We start from the raw sequence: 17,333 nt of genomic DNA, 5'->3' as shown, positions 1-17,333 counted from the left end.
AGACAAAGTTCTTCAAGCTTTATTCACCACAAAGTTTATTATTTGTACACGAAAATTAATAAATTAATCAAAAGTATTAAAAAAAGTTGATTTCCTTCTGTACAAAACAAGTGCAACTGGACAAAATGTTGACCAAGCTGTATATCGCTATCAATATGTTCTGGCGAATCCTTTGTTGTCGATCACAGCCTTGCATCTTCGAGGCATAGATTCGATAAGGTGCTCAATGAAACTTTGTGGAATCGCTGCCCAGGCCTTTTGGATTTGTTTAAACAGTTGATCCTTATTACGAACACCTTCACGATTAATTCTGCGATTGACGATCTCCCATAGGTTCTCGATAGGGTTTAGATCCAGAGATTGAGGCGGCCAATCCATCACCGATAGATGGTTGTCTTGAAACCACTGCTTGACTACTTTTGCAGTGTGTTTCGGATCGTTGTCGTGCTGAAAAACCCATTTTATTGGCATATTCCATTCAACATGAGGAAACATAACATCTTTCAGGATATTTTTATACATGAAATGATCCATTATTCCATCGTTTCGATGTATTGGACCTAGACCGTTAGCAGAAAAATACTTCGAGACCATTACATTGCCTCCACCATGCTTCTTATGGCAGTAACGTAAATCAAAGCGTTTTCCGGCCGGTCGACGTACACGGCAAATGCCATCGCTCCCAATGATGTTGAACTTCGATTCATCACTGAACAGGACAGTTCGCCATTTCTGCACATTCCAGTCAATATTAGATGTAGCAAACAGGATTCTTTTCTTCTGGTTTTTTAGTGAAATCAGCGGTTTCTTTGCAGGGCGTCGAGAAAACAATCCGGCTTCAACAGCACGTCGTCTGATTGTTCGGTCCGATACAGGTAGCTCTAATTGCTTTTGTATCTCGACTGATGGTATCCAGGGATCCTTCTGGACGGATCTGAAGATCATAGAATCCTCTCTAGAAGTGGTGAAACGCGATCTTCCACCTTTGTTATCTGCTGCCAACTTCCCCGTAGAACGATATTTGGACCATAGTCTTGATACGGTCCATTTTTTCACGCGATATTTATCACAAATACTTTTTTGTGACATTCCACTTACGCAATCGCCAATAATTTTCTTTCTTAGTTCCAATCCAAGACTGTCGGGAGCCATTTTTGCACTTGAAGTCATAAAAATAATAAAAATAAATAATCACGCTTCTCAAGGCTTACCGTGTTACATTTACCTTGTGATGATACAATAATGCTCTGTGGAACACAACGTCTTGGTTGGATGTGGACTGTATTGATGTAATAAAACACTTGTTGTATTTCACTTCTTGTATTGATGTTCTTCGATAAAACACTTTGATAAAGCTCACTTCGATTAACTGTCTTGATAATATGGATAATACCTGTGTGAACCTGTTCTGGAAGATTCTAGATGCTTCTTTTCGATGCTTCTGGAAGCTTCTGGATGGGTCTTGATGCTTCTGAATGTTTCTGGATATTTCTGAATGCTACTGGATGCTTCTGCATGCTTCTTCTGGAAACTTCTGGAAGCTTCTGCATGCTTCTGGAAACTTCTGGAAACTTCTGGAAACTTCTGGAAACTTCTGGAAACTTCTGGAAAATTCTGGAAACTTCTGGATACTTCCTTTAATTATTAAAAAACTTCCGTGACGTTGACACGGACTAGACTTAAGAAAATGAAACAAACCAAAAAAGTTGCACTTGTTTTGTCCGCTGCAAAATGGCACTTGTCAACGAAATTCTGCCTGTGTGTTGTCACCTGTCAGCTGATTGCTCATGTCATGGCATGCTATGACTCCAGACTCCTGAACTGTTTGCTGTGGTAGTATAGTTCGTTTCGTTTTTAAGAAGTAAAATTAGGAACACTTTTTAGTATTGTTCGATGTTGGTTGCATATGTTTTGTCCAATACTGTATATATATATATATATATATATATATATATATATATATATATATATATATATATATATATATATATATATATATATATATATATATATATATATATATATATATATATATATATATTAGGGGGTTGATTTTTTTACAACTATATATCAGTATAGTGCCAAAATATGACATTCTACATTAGGTTACCGATTTTAAAAGTTCTATTGAGTCAAGTTACAAAAACATCCCCCGTAATTAGAAAAATATGTTTTTGTTTGAGAAATACATAAAAGTCGACAAATTAGCATATAAATAATTTATTTTGGCAAAATAACTTTTAGTTAAACAAGATACAATTTAAAAGTTCTTTTGCAAAAAAAAATCTGTTGTTCATTTTGTCTATATCTCTGGCATGAATTTCTTGCATAACTTTTATGGCTTTTTCAGCACAAATATTGGATCTTTGAGTTCCTTGTATTCAGCTGGGCTCCTCTGACCAAAATCTTTTTAAGCTCTTCATGGCTGAAGTAGAAGTTATTGCTTGTTTTATTGAAGTTATTTTTAAAATCGTGTTCTGAGTATTGCATGTCAGAAAAATCATATATCAGACCAAATTGATGCAATGAAGTCTCAAATCGAGCGCAATTGATTATTATCCGATTCAGTTAAAATAAAAGCCAGAAGAGCATAGATTGCTCTTGAATTCCATCTGGCAATGTGCAACGACGGCAGACTTTAGAAGTTTATAGCTGGAAAGCTGCCAGTCACCTTCATGTATTGGTAACTTTGTACCAACTCGAACAAAAATTCCATTTCGTCTCTTCATTTATTAATCTTAACTTTACAAATTTGTTCACCTTGCTTGAAGCTTGACTTCAAATTTTCATAATTTTTTTGCAGGTTTTCAATAAATTTGTAATGCAATTTTGGCGATTTTGATACTCCTTCGTTAAGAATTTCATTCATAGTATGTTTCAAAATTGTGTCCAACACATGATGCTGACAACTAATAAATTGAAATGGTTCAAGATTTTTTCTTTCAAATTCTCTTTGCAGTTGAATTACAGCTCCATTTCTACTCCCAGTATTCACACTTTTAGTTTCAGATATTGTAACTTTAATACTACTTCATAGTTGAAATTTATCCAACAGTTCAACTATTCCACTGTAAATACTAATAGCTTTCCGATCATCTAGTTTTAAATTGGCTAGTTTCACCTCCTTTTCTGCATTTTTTAAAACCAAGAATTGATAGTCCTTCTCTGACATTCTTTTACTGTCAAAACGCAACACCCAATTCTCATTTTTTAAATTACTTATCATGTGCTTTTCAACTTTTTGAGCTGCTCACATTGTAGCTCCATAAACCCTAGATTTAGATGGGGCTTGTACATTGACACCACATTCAGATAGGTTTTTGCAAACTTCTGCTGATTTCTTAATACTTAGCTTTGACTTCTTAACTAAGTTAACAGCCACAGCGGTGTTCTTATACTTTCTCTTAAATATTTGTCTGGAGGAATATAATTAGAATCTTGCTCATTATTTTGTTCATTGCCTTCTTCATTCTTGTCACTGACCTCTACTGTTCTGTTTCAGGTATGCTAGGTCTCTTCCTGCCAGCCTTAGATGGGTGTCTTAGATGTCTTAGATGATTATATGAGACCGTCAGCTTCAAAACCGGCCCTTTGCACTAAAGCAAATTTTACAGGATACACTTTTTTTTTTGTGCAAATAAAAAAATTAAAAAAAACATATACACCTCATTTTTAGTCACTAATGAATGGTTTTCTATGTGAATATCAGTAATTGTGATAATCATTGAATAGAAATATTTAATTAAAGGGCATTTTTTTCAAAAAAGAGCCGGTTTTGATCCAGCCACTGCACATTTTAATAAAATTTTAATTGTTTTGTGATTAATTTCGTTGAAACCCATGGTTATTTAAAGTCCACCGCGATTTCACACGCTTTTCAGTATATTTACGCCATCTATGGACAATTTTAGAAAACTCTCTCCCCCCTTTTTTTAGCAGGATAGCCCGCTAATGTTTTTTAAAAAGTTAAATATATTTCGAAATAATTTTTGCTATCCATTAAATTTCTATTAAAATGCAATAACGTAACTAATTATTAGTGGTCATAAAAATTGAAGAAATACCTGTATCACATGTCATATAAGTTTAGCTACCTGGGTTTTATAAATACATGTGTGAACAACATTTAAAAGATTAAATTTACTTATGTAATAATTAGCAAGACAAAAGTTATATAGCTTTCTTTTTTTTATATGCACCTTAAAAAACACATTAAAAAGGCAAGTCAATTTCATAATAAGAAATTCTTTACAATAAAATAGTTTCAAGTTCACAAAATTTAAATTACTAAATCCTAACATCAGCATCATCAACATCAGATGATCCATCTTCACCACAGCACAGCTCATTATTTTCTTCTGATTCACTGTCCTGATCAGAGTCAATGCCATCTATTTCCCCATTAGGTAAAATTTTATTGTAAAACTCAAGATTTTGATCTTGTCTCCAATCAACACCATAATGAGAGTTCAATAACTTTTCTACATCCTTTATTTTCTTCGGGTTAATTTTAATTTGTGAATGAATGATTGGTAAATTAATTGAATTAAAATTTTTACCTTTCTTGGTCAATGACTTAAAAGCATTAACTTCTACTGTATAAAAAGGTTCACCTCTCACCTCAATAATTCTTGGTCTTTTTAACACAATGATTCTTTTACAACTAGCTATTTTAAAATGCCAAGAAACATTATTTCTTAGAACTGTTTTCAAATAACTTTTCCAATCAAAAATTTCATAATCTTCTCCTAAGTGGAAAACTGCAGAATGTTTTTCAATGACCTCCACATACTCTTTGGGGCTAACAATGGTCTCCTTCTTATTGATGACCTTTTCAATGGTGCCAAACACCCTATCTGGTGGGATAAAGGAGTGACCTGTCACTGGGAAATCCAGTTCCACTGTTTGAATATGAGGATGAGCTTTATTGTGGAGCCAATAACTGATCATACCAATCATTACTGTATTCTTATTTTGCCCAGGGCATCCATCACAGCACAATCTGACTCTTTTTATGTTGCTAGACATGCTTAAATTATTCAGAGAAAAATAAAGAGCAGATGCAATTTTATTTGATCCCTTAGATTGCTCCCCCTCTATCCAATAGTGAGAATCAATATTTTCTTTGTTAAGTGTATTATGAGAGCTCCCTTTTACAATTGTAAAATTATAAAAGTTGAGCTGCCTCCTATAATATGCAGCTTGATCTGATAGTTTAGGTAAGACTTGGTTCTTCTCACAATCAAATGAAAGGGTAACAAGGTCATCACTTTCTTCCCTCAGCTTGTCAAAATAAGCATCACCTCTTTGGCAATGGATGTTTAATTTTAAAACTATTTTTTCTCTGGCTTGGAGATCTTTTGTATTTTTGATTCTAGTTTTAAGTTCAGAACATGCAGAGCCGGTGTCAACTCTAGGGGTCCCAAAACCTAGATTATACTCTGTATTGAATATATTAGTAAAAAACCATTTGGTAACTTTTAATTGACTATCACACTTTTTGTTATACATCCTCCACATTGCAGCAGTTGAGAGTTCAGCTGGTAAGTACTGCCTACATTTTGAGTGTGACCTACAGTAGTGCTTTTCACTAACTTGAAATGATTCTATGAATTTATTTACTTTCTCTTTTTTCTCAACAAACTTCTCTGCTTTCCTGTCTCCACCTCTACTTTCTTTGGCTGAAGTACCAGATTTGTGATATCTACTGATAATTCCAAGCAGTCTATGTTTTTTTATGCCTAATATTCCTAAATATGTTTTCCTACAAACTGGTACTCTTATAGAGGAAGAGACAGCCTTTGTAACAAAATATTTTACAGTAAATTTTCTTTTCCTATTTGATTCACCTTTAACACGTTTCGGCTGTAGGGATGAACAATCCTTCAAAATGAAGTTGTCCTGGTCCATTTTCTTACTTGTTTGATAAAATCGCTCATTGAAAGTGATGACATCACTCTGTGACAGGCAGTGACATTGGAAAGCACCCAATTTGTGCTTGCATGAAGGGATTTTTGGTGGACTCTTCTTTGAATACCTGCAGAAAAATAGAAGTTAAAAGTTAATAAACATAATTAAAAATAATACTTCATCAGTAATGCATACCTAGCTTTCTTCTCCCTTGCTCGTTTTGTGTTTTCGGGGTCTGCCACGCGTTTGCGTGAAAGCAGTCTGCTTGTTTTTTTTACTTTTCGATCGTTTTCCATCGCAAAAAGTCTGTAAATGTTTAGTTAGTTAATATTTCATAAATATTTTCTACTTTTTCTATTACTTACAAGACAAATCACGAAGAATTTGCAATTTCCAGAGGATAAAAGCATTAAAAACGAAAGTATTTTCAATATCAGCTGTTGTGATCACGTGGTATGATAAGTGCTTTCCTATTGGCTGAAATAATAAACTGGTTTTGAAGCAGCTGCGCAAACAAAAAGAGCCGGTTTTGCACCATTTGCTGAATTTTACATAGTAAAAACTATAGGATTGAACAAGTTTTGCATCATTTTTTTAATTTTTCAATATAGTGCGAGCCATTACGAAGCATTTGGCGTGCTTCATTCAAAATCGAAAAAAATGTCAAAGGGCCGGTTTTGAAGCTGACGGTCTCATATATATATATATATATATATATATATATATATATATATATATATATATATATATATATATATATATATATATATATATATATATATATATATATATTACCGTTATTCGTAACATGCAAAACAATAAAAAATGTATAAAAAACGTAAAAAAGGTTACCTTTTTAGCTTGTTTAAAAAAAAATGTTTCTACGGGGGATGTTTTTGCAACCAAAGATCTAAAAGCATGTATTTCTATAAACAAATGTAATAATGTCAGCTTTTAAAAATATACCCATTCATTTTTAAGTGAAAAAGTTGAAAAGTCAACCCCCTAATATACATATATATATATATATATATATATATATATATATATATATATATATATATATATATATATATATATATATATATATATATATATATATATATATATATATATATATATATGTATATATATATAAACTATGTTAGCGTATTCTATAAATAGAGTGCTCAAAATTCTTAAAGAGCAGAGCAGCAATAAATTAGTAAAACCACTTATCTTATTTTTTCTTCCACAACTTGCTTCACCATCAATAAGTAATCAGGAAGGTTAACAAATTAATCATTAGTTAACATGTTATATATTAACCTTACATATTTACAATCTTATCTTTCACCATCACTAAGTTCATCAGACTTCCTGATGAACCTACTGATGGTAAAACAAGCTGTCAAATAAAAAATTAGATAAGTATTTTTGCTAATTTATATATATATATATATATATATATATATATATATATATATATATATATATATATATATATATATATATATATATACACTACCGTGCAAAAGTCTCCGCTCATGTGTAATATTTGCAAGGAACAGTAAATGCAATACATTTTAGGATGATTTTAAATATATAAAAAGAATAAAATGTTAATATAAAAAGTTGATGAGGCTAAATCATATTTTTGCATACTTTTTCCTTTTCTTTTTGTTTCAAATAATTTTGTTTACATTTGTTTTGTTGAGTTCTGCTGCTAAAAACATGGCAGAAATTTTTCTATATGAATAACCTTTTTCACGTAAAATAAATATAAAGTTCTTCAGTATTCTTTATTAAATTTAAAACTGCACAAAAGTTTTAACCAAAATATTTTTTGTAAGCTTAGGTTTGACAGTAGCATGATACTTTCCGGCATGGTAAGGATGTTTTCAGTAATTTTAATTGGTTGCTTTTAATAGACTTATGTTTATATTTATACTTGAAAATGGCATTAGTGTGCGCATTTAATGTCTTGAATTTAATAAAGAATTTGAGAAATGGTGAAAGTAAAGAAAGAATATTGTGAAGAACTTCGTGGCAAAATATGTAATTTACGTGAAGAAGGTTATTCATATAGAAAAATTGCTTCCAGGTTAAAAATATCCGAATCAGGTGTGAGATATGCTCTACAACGATTGCATGATATTGGTTCCAACAGCGACAGATCACGTTCTGGAAGACCAAGAGTTACATCACGGCAAGAAGATACGTTTATTGTTGTGTCCAGCAAAAGAAATAGAAAAATTCCAGCCACAATTTTAACAGCAGAACTCAACAAAACAAGGGTAAAGCCAGTATCAACTGATACTGTAAAAAGAAGACTAAGATCAGTCAAGTTAATTGGACGCATTGCTGCACGTAAACCTTTGTTGAGGGCAGTAAATAAGAAGAAAAGATTGGAATGGGCAAAAATGCATAAAAATTGGGGATTAGAAGATTGGAAGAAAGTTCTATGGACAGACGAGAGTAGGTTTGAACTTTTTGGTACCCGACGTCGCGTGCATGTTAGGCGTTTACCTAATGAAAGAGTGCTTCCTCAATGTATACAAAGTACTGTAAAACATGGAGGTGGTAATATTATGCTTTGGGGATGTTTTGGCAATGGGTTAACTGGAGATTTAGTTAAAATCACATCTACCATGGATAAACACATGTACCATAATATTTTGGTTAAGCACGCGATTCCATCTGGTATTTGTATAATTGGGAAAGGATTCATCATGCAGCAGGACAACGATCCAAAACATGCATCTGGATTATGCAAAAATTATTTGAAACTAAAAGAAAGGGGAAAAGTTTGCAAAATTATGACTTGGCCTCCTCAATCACCAGATCTATGACCCATCGAAAAGTTGTGGGATGAACTGGATCGGAAGATCAGAGAAGCAGGTGAAACATCTTTTATTAATCAGCAAATGCTATGGGAACGTTTGCAAAAAGCTTGGAATGAGATAACAGCGGAAACCATGAATAAATTATTAGCCCGAATGCCAAGATTATGCGCTGCTGTTATACGCTCCAAGGGGTCTCATATTGATGAAAATAAAATTTAACATTTACAACTTAGTATATTACCATTTTCTTGATTTTATATATTTAAAATCATCCTAAAATGTATTGTATTTACTGTCTAATTCATTGTTTAATAAACAATTAAAAATAATCGCAATTTTCTTGCAAACTTTTGTTACTTTATTGAAATATTACACATGAGCGGAGACTTTTGCACGGTAGTGTATATATATATATATATATATTTAGTAACTAAGATCCTAACTAACGAAATTATTGTGATATATGTATGTATATATATACAGTGAGAGAAATAAGTATCCGAACAAAAGATTTTTTTATGGAAAATAAACTTTGTCAGGTTTTTTTCGAAAAAAAACACTTTATAGAAATAAAAGAAATGATTATTCTGAAAGAAAATTTTATTACAAATTCAATATGCAAAAAAAAAATATCAATAATAATATTTAATTGATAAAAAATTAAGATACATTTAAACTATGCAATTTTTTAGCATTAAATAAGTATCCGAACAAAATTTTAAAGATTAAGGCTTAAAGATTAACGTTTCTCCGAGTAATTATTTTTTTGACTTTTTAATATCGAGTTGGACCGCCTTTAGCTTTTATGACTTCTCCAAGTCGACATGGCATCGATTCAACTAATTTCTTTGTCGTATCTGAGTCGATATCAGCCCAAGCTTCTTGGAGCATGATTTTTAAATCTTCTTTTCTTTTTAGACATCGTGTGCCACATTTTTTATCCAGAATTGCCCAGAGATGTTCAATTGGATTGAGATCTGGACTTTGCGCAGGCCATTCAAGTAACTCAATTTGCTTTTGGATGAAAAACCCTTTTGCTTTCTTTGACGTATGTTTAGGGTCATTGTCTTGTTGGAAGATAAAATGCTTTCCTAATCGCAGTTTTTTAGTTGAAGCCAGAAGATTTTTATTGAGAATTTTAACATAAACCTCAGAGTCAATAATTCCATCAATAAACTCTAGTTTTCCTGTTCCGTTCCAAGCCATCGATCCCCATACCATAACATTGCCTCCACTAAATTTTACTGTGCCTCGAATACAACTGAGTGTGAATGCTTCCCCTTTTTTTCTCCAAATTTTTTGAGCTCCATCGGACTTCACAAGATTAAATTTTGACTCGTCCGTCCACAAAACTTTCCTCCAGAATGATACCGGCATATTTACATATTTTTTAGCAAATGCAAGTCTTCGTTTTCGATGGATTTTTGAAAGGGATGGTTTCTTGCGTGGAACTCTTGCTTTGAATCCACTTTCTTTCAATCGATTTCGAATAGTACATGAGCTCACTTTTAACCCAAAATCTTTCTCAAGGAGGCTTGACACTTTTGGTGCTGATAAAAAACGGTTTTTTTGCACCATCTTTACAATTTGTCGATCTATTCTTGATGTTGTTTTACGCTTTGCTCCGCATCTGGGCTGATTTTGCACATATCCAAACATATTATACTTTTTAACCAGATCGCTGATGGTTCCTAATGCCATTCCAGTCGCTTTATTTATCGACCTAAACGTTTTACCTTGCTTGAACAAGTCAATAACCAAATTGCGCTGAGCTTGGGACCATTCCTTGGTTTTAACTCCCATACTTGATGATATCAATGGTAAATCAAATGAATTTAAAAAAATATCAGTCAATTATTAAAAATTACTCGTTGTAAAACAACAATATTTCTAAAACCATTGGTTTAAAAACTTTTTTTAATAATCAATTTCAAAACTTCGCTTACAAAACAACATGTTCGGATAATTATTTTTCATTGAAGTTTTAACACTCCTTCGGGAATCGTTAAATTTTAGCAACGCAAGTTAATTACCTTTGATTAATTTTTTGCAACATAAAATCGTAATTAAATTTGCTTTTAGAATAATTATAAAAGTATTTATCAAAAACATATGTTTTTCGAAAAAAACCTGACAAAGTTTATTTTCCATAAAAAAATCTTTTGTTCGGATACTTATTTCTCTCACTGTATATATATATATATATATATATATATATATATATATATATATATATATATATATATATATATATATATAAAAGTAATAAAAAGTATAGGAAACAATGCTTTTAGACCAACTTAATATTCTCTAAATTCAATCTGAAAGTGTTAAAAACTCATACGAAAACGCTAAAACTCGCCATTTTTTCAACGTAATGACGAATTTAAAAAAATTAGTAAAATGTTTAAATTATAGACCTGGTTTTTATTGCTTGGTAGTTTTATTATTTTCGCAATGATTACACAGGTCAACAGCATTTTGGGGGCCAAAGATATTTCAACGAATTTAGGGTAATGTTTAATACTCATGCATGAGTTTTTAACTAGCTTGTGTTTAGTTAAGAAGCATCTCCAAAAAAGAATGGTTTTAAGTAGACAACAAAGAAAAATCCACAAAGTTTGATTGCTTAATGAACAAAATTAGGTTAATAACAATAATTTTGTTATTTACCATCTAGATTACTATATATATATATATATATATATATATATATATATATATATATATATATATATATATATATATATATATATATATATATATATATATATATATATAGTAATCTAGATGGTAAATAACAAAATTATTGTTATTAACCTAATTTTGTTCATTAAGCAATCAAACTTTGTGGATTTTTCTTTGTTGTCTACTTAAAACCATTCTTTTTTGGAGATGCTTCTTAACTAAACACAAGCTAGTTAAAAACTCATGCATGAGTATTAAACATTACCCTAAATTCGTTGAAATATCTTTGGCCCCCAAAATGCTGTTGACCTGTGTAATCATTGCGAAAATAATAAAACTACCAAGCAATAAAAACCAGGTCTATAATTTAAACATTTTACTAATTTTTTTAAATTCGTCATTACGTTGAAAAAATGGCGAGTTTTAGCGTTTTCGTATGAGTTTTTAACACTTTCAGATTGAATTTAGAGAATATTAAGTTGGTCTAAAAGCATTGTTTCCTATACTTTTTATTACTTTTGGACGACGATCTTTTGTAATCTGCAATAAAAGTAAAAAAAGTAGGTGGGTATACAGTCGACTCTCGATATCTCGAATACTTGATATCTCGAACTTTTGAGTATCTCGAACTTTTTTAGCGGTCCCATGGACATAACGTACTAGTTTAGGCTAAAATCCTCTCGATATCTCGAACCTTATTATCTCGAACTTTTTGGTATCTCGAACAATATTTTCGGTCCACAGGGCAATTTTCTCTCGTTATCTCGAACTTTTCAACATTTTTTTTTTAAAAAATGTTTTAATAAAATTTAATTTTTTTAAATTCCAATTTTCGAAAAAAAAAATTTTTTAATTCGATTTTTAAATTAGATTTTTTTTAAGAATTGAATTTCTGAAAAGTTTTCCTTTAATATATAATTTATTCTTTTTGTCAAACGCAGCAACATGCCGCTCGTTAAACGAAAACTCACGAACAAATCTATTATAGAAAAATGCAAGGCATTAAAAGACCTAGAGACTGGGATGTCTAACAAAGAGGTTGCCAAAAAGTATGGAGTCCCAAAGAACACATTATCAACCTGGATTAAAAATAAAACCAAGTTATTAACCTGGAAAAAAATGGCACAAAATCTAAACGGAAGAAACTTCGTAATGGTAATTTCAAAAATGTAGACAAGGCCATATACATGTGGTTCGTTGCAAAATAAAGTCAACAAGTACCAATTGATGGTACCATACTAAAAGAAAAGGCACTAAAATTCGCAGAAGCATTAGGAGAGTTGGATTTTAAAGCATCTGATTGTTGGTTTCATAATTGGAAAGAAAGGTCAGTTAAATTTTGTCAAATCTTGTTCAATTTTAATATAAACAAATAACATGTATCTGTTTATATTTAATTTATTTAGTTTTTTAAACGTGTAATTAAAATTCAATTATTCTGTTCCTATTTTTAGGAGCGGCATCAGCTTTAAAATAATCTCAGGCGAAAGTGCCGCCGTGACGAATAATATGACTGCTTCGTGGAATGAAACTACACTTCCAACATTGCTTTTGAATTACAAGCTTGAAAACATTTTCAATGCCGATGAGTTTGGACTATTTTACCGGTGCCTACCAAACAAAACATACCATTTATCACGAGAAAAATGTTTTGGGGGAAAAAATAGTAAAGTCAGACTAACAGGCACAGCAGCAGGGAGTGCAACGGGAGAAAAATTACCTATGCTTGTTATTGGAAAATCTAAAAACCCACGGTGTTTTAAGCACATTAAACAACTTCCTTGCACATATAAAAATCAGCTAAAAAGTTGGATGACCGGAGACCTTTTTACAGAATGGGTAATGAAACTTGACTCATTTTTTCGTGCTCAAGACAGGAAAGTAGCACTCCTGGTGGATAACTGTTCTGCCCACCCACACATTGAAGTGCTAAGCAACATCAACCTAATATTTTTCCATAAAATTCTCTATAATAATCAGCAATAAAAAAAGGGGGGTGCGAAAGTGCAGTGGCGCCGAAATTTGTTTCTATGACTGCATTTTAAAACCAATTCATTCGTCTTATCAAACAAGATACCTTCTTGAAACATTATCATCATGTACTTCTTTATATATATATATATATATATATATATATATATATATATATATATATATATATATATATATATATATATATATATATATATATATATATGGCGCTACTGCACTTTCGCACCCCCCTTTTTTTATTGCTGATTATGATAGAGAATTTTAAGCTGAGTCAGAAAAATATAAAAACATGGACCTGAAAATTAACGGAAAGTGCTCTAATTCGAAGTCAAAGTTGTAAAAAATCCCACTAAAAACCCTTATATTCGCCATTTTGAGAATAATAAGTTAATGATCGTTTAGCTTACAAAAGCAATACGTTAATAGCATGGTTTTTACGTTACAAAAGTCGTTAAAGTATGTTTTTCCCACTGATCTCAAAATATAACTGGATAGCGTATAAGAAAAAATTTTTTGAAGCCAGTTTTGGCCTCCCAAGATGGCGGCGGAATTAAGGAATGGTGATATGAAAATTAAGAAACTGATGATAATCAAGTTTTATATCTAAGCTCAAATAAAAATCTAGTTTTTTTGTTTAACATAAGATTTTATTCATAAAAATAACGGAATATTACATATTTGCATAAATTTCAAATATAAATATTTTTTTATTTAACAAAACATATTCTTACAATAAGTTGCTTTATATTAACTTTCTGTTTTTCGTTTTTTAGAATAGATATAATAAAATAAAAATTCTCAGTAAAACTAAGTACAAATTTTAATTTTAATTTGCTTAAATTTAGTTTGTTTAATAAAAGTAAAGAAAAAGTATTTGTTTGCTTGTGCAGAAATCTCAAGTTTCAAATAGTTAGCATTTGTTATATAACTTATGTACCTTTTAGTTCTTAACTACCCAATGCTGTGTGCTAGAAGGTTAATAACACAACAGCATGGTAGGCAGCTGATTTTGTTTTTAAGATAAAATGTTTTTTAGGCATTAGTTCATCAGATAGGCACTAAAAAATTATAAATGTTGCATGAACTATTAGCTAAGCACTGTGATTACACACAACTCAGAGGTTCCTTCTAGAGTTATTATATATATATATATATATATATATATATATATATATATATATATATATATATATATATATATATATATCAAAAATATTTTTGATTGGTTTTTGAATAGGATAAGTTTTGTTACTTGCTTTCTAAGCTTTTTTCCAGTTATTTTGGCAGTTTGTTTTTTACCCAGTTGATAAAGATATATATTTGCATAGTTTTCTGAAATAAGTTTAATCAGTGCAAATAAATGGTTATCAGTTATAGTCAAACATATGAGATGTTTGTTCATTAAATATTTTTGAGTAATCAACTGATCTCAAAACAGCACCAGAAATGGCATTTTGAATTCCTATTTCATTTGGAAGGTTGCCATTTATTGAGGCAAGCAACCTTTGGAAACATCTTTCAGTTTCTTCGCATATGATAGTAACACTTTTAGTTGGTTTAATTAAACATCCTCTGTCTTTGAATTTTAAAAAACTGGTTTGTTCGAAATGATAAGAAAGTACTAATCCATTCCAACATTTAATGCAGATAGTTTATTGTAAATTTACGTATCATAAATTTTTTGATCAGATACATAATGTTGATAATGTTTGATAACATACAAAATATATCTTATCAAAATATTCCCTTAATGATTTGTTTTGAATAACAAGTTAAAAACAATTGACTCAATTATTAAGAGCTAAAATATTACAAAGAATAATATATAAGTAAAATAACATATTAAAAAATAATATTTTGTACTTAATATTTTTATTAAATACTATATCTATTAATTACATATATGTATTAAATAATCCTAGAAGGAACCCCTGAGTTGTGTGTACTCACAGCGCTCAGCTAATAGTTCATGCAGCATGTACATATCTTGCTACAAAAATTGAAAATATAAAATTTGTCAAAATTGTAAGTAGACACCACTGCCGCTTACCATACAGTCATGTTATTAACCTTCTAGCACACTGCATTGGGTAACTAAGAACTAAAAGGTACATAGATTATGCATAAATATTATTTAATCGTAAAGTAAATATTTAATCGTAAAGTATCGAATATTTTGTACCTTAGTATAAAAATAATTACTGATTTTTAATTGTCTAATTTTTTAGAAATCATTTCATTTCTTTAAAGTCATTAAAACTTTGTTTCATAGTCAAGTTTTTCTTTTAAAACTCTTTTTATTTTCTTTAATATTTCTGTAAAAAGCCTTATAAAATGTACATCGATCACCGCTAGGAGCTCCGATCGCCGCCATCTTGGGAGGCCAATTTTGGCTTCAATTTTTTTTGAAAAAGGCAATTGAATACGCTATCCAGTTATATTTTGAGATCAGTGGTTTTTCCCAAGTGTCTTCGTAGAGCGCAATGCGCTCTACATAGTCATAAGCTACTCAGAGCGCAATATTGTACACGCATGCGCAATTATTTTATTATAACTACGATTTATATTTCACAATAAAGCTGGTTTGGGTAGGCGGTTAGGGATAGGGATAGGGATAGGGATAGGGCAATACAATAATAATTATTCATCAATTTGTCAACATTCTCACATTCTACGTTCAACCTATATTTGAAATCTTCCATTAATTTCATTTCGTTATAACACTTTCGTTAAAATACTTTAAAATATAAATGTTAAGGATAATTGAAACCAGGTCTGCTTATTGCGCAATGTAACGGTAATTAATTTTCGTTAAAACTGAAAGCGTTTTACAAAAGATTTTTAAAAAATGGCGAATATTAGGGATTTTTAGTGGAATTTTTTACAACTTTGACTTCGAATTAGAGCACTTTCCGTTAATTTTCAACTCTATGTTTTTATATTTTTCTGACTCAGCATGAAATTCTCTATCATAATCAGCAATAAAAAAAGGGGGATGCAAAAGTGCAGTAGCGCCACAAATTTCTTCTTTCCAAGTTTGACACTGGCGACTAGGCCTAAATTCTTACTTTCTTTCTTTTTTCTTTTCTTTTCTTTTTTTCTTTCTTTCTTTAATTCTTTCTTTATTTCTTTCTTTCCTTTCTTTCTTTCTTTTCTTTCGTTCTTTCTATATTTCCTTTTCTCCTCTCTTTCTATTATGATGTCAGAGCACACGACACAGTAATTTTTGTAATTTTGTAACAGTTTTTACATTTTTGATTTGTATTTCATGGCTTATGATTGCCATTAGGCATGAAACTTTAAGTACCATACAAAGTTGTTTTTTTGTTATATATATATATATATATATATATATATATATATATATATATATATATATATATATATATATATATATATATATATATATATATATATATATATGGTAAAGCTACAGTTAAGCGGCCTAAAATAAATTTAAATTTTCGCTTTTAAAAATACGGTGGAGAGTTTGAATGCATTTAATTAGAACAATAGTATGCACGCATGAGTGATTTCAAAAAAGAAATAAATTTTAGAAGTGGAATAAAAATAGTACAGCGCGCTTGATTTCAAAACTATATCTTATATTTCTATAAAACTTAAAAAATTGTCAGGTAAACACTTGCTATTATAATACGGCTATTTTCATAGCCACAGGTCTCTTAAAAACACATCAGCATGAACAATTATCATTTAAACTTATATTCTTTAACTATTACAAATAACTTTAGTAAATAAATAATCAAAAATAAATCTACGCATAACATATTAAAGTAACAAAGTAAAAACAATATCATAAAAATAACAATAACAATAGAAAATGTTATATAAAAATTACACTGATCCAAATTCAAAAAAAAAAAAACTAAAAAAACTACTTTGAAATTTATCTACTTT

General features: G+C 30.4%; 1 protein-coding gene across 1 annotated transcript; it reads right to left on the bottom strand.

The window, feature by feature from the left end:
* Positions 1-4,229: 4,229 nt before the first annotated feature.
* LOC149888580 (uncharacterized) lies at positions 4,230-6,318 on the bottom strand. Its single transcript, XM_090087130.1, has 2 exons — positions 6,106-6,318; positions 4,230-6,037 (listed from the first exon to the last, which is right to left on the bottom strand). Exons 1-2 carry the CDS (start codon positions 6,204-6,206, stop codon positions 4,288-4,290), a joined length of 1,851 nt encoding a protein of 616 aa, XP_089943256.1. The 5' UTR covers positions 6,207-6,318; the 3' UTR covers positions 4,230-4,287.
* Between the last annotated feature and the right edge of the window lie 11,015 nt (positions 6,319-17,333).

The sequence above is a fragment of the Hydra viridissima genome, unplaced genomic scaffold, assembly GCF_058129835.1.
Source record: "Hydra viridissima isolate aposymbiotic clone 2 unplaced genomic scaffold, HvirCarnegie_v1 scaffold_5, whole genome shotgun sequence".
In the NCBI taxonomy this organism is placed as follows: domain Eukaryota; kingdom Metazoa; phylum Cnidaria; class Hydrozoa; order Anthoathecata; family Hydridae; genus Hydra; species Hydra viridissima.
The sequence above is the reverse complement of the archived record's forward strand: the minus strand, read 5'-3'. Positions and strand labels throughout refer to the sequence as shown.

Bases quoted from the DNA above. Each gene is read 5' to 3' on its own strand.
- LOC149888580 (XM_090087130.1), bottom strand. From the start codon at position 6,206: ATGGAAAACGATCGAAAAGTAAAAAAAACAAGCAGACTGCTTTCACGC. The intron at 6,038-6,105 runs GTATGCATTACT...ATTTTTCTGCAG, and splicing joins GCAAGGGAGAAGAAAGCTAG to GTATTCAAAGAAGAGTCCAC.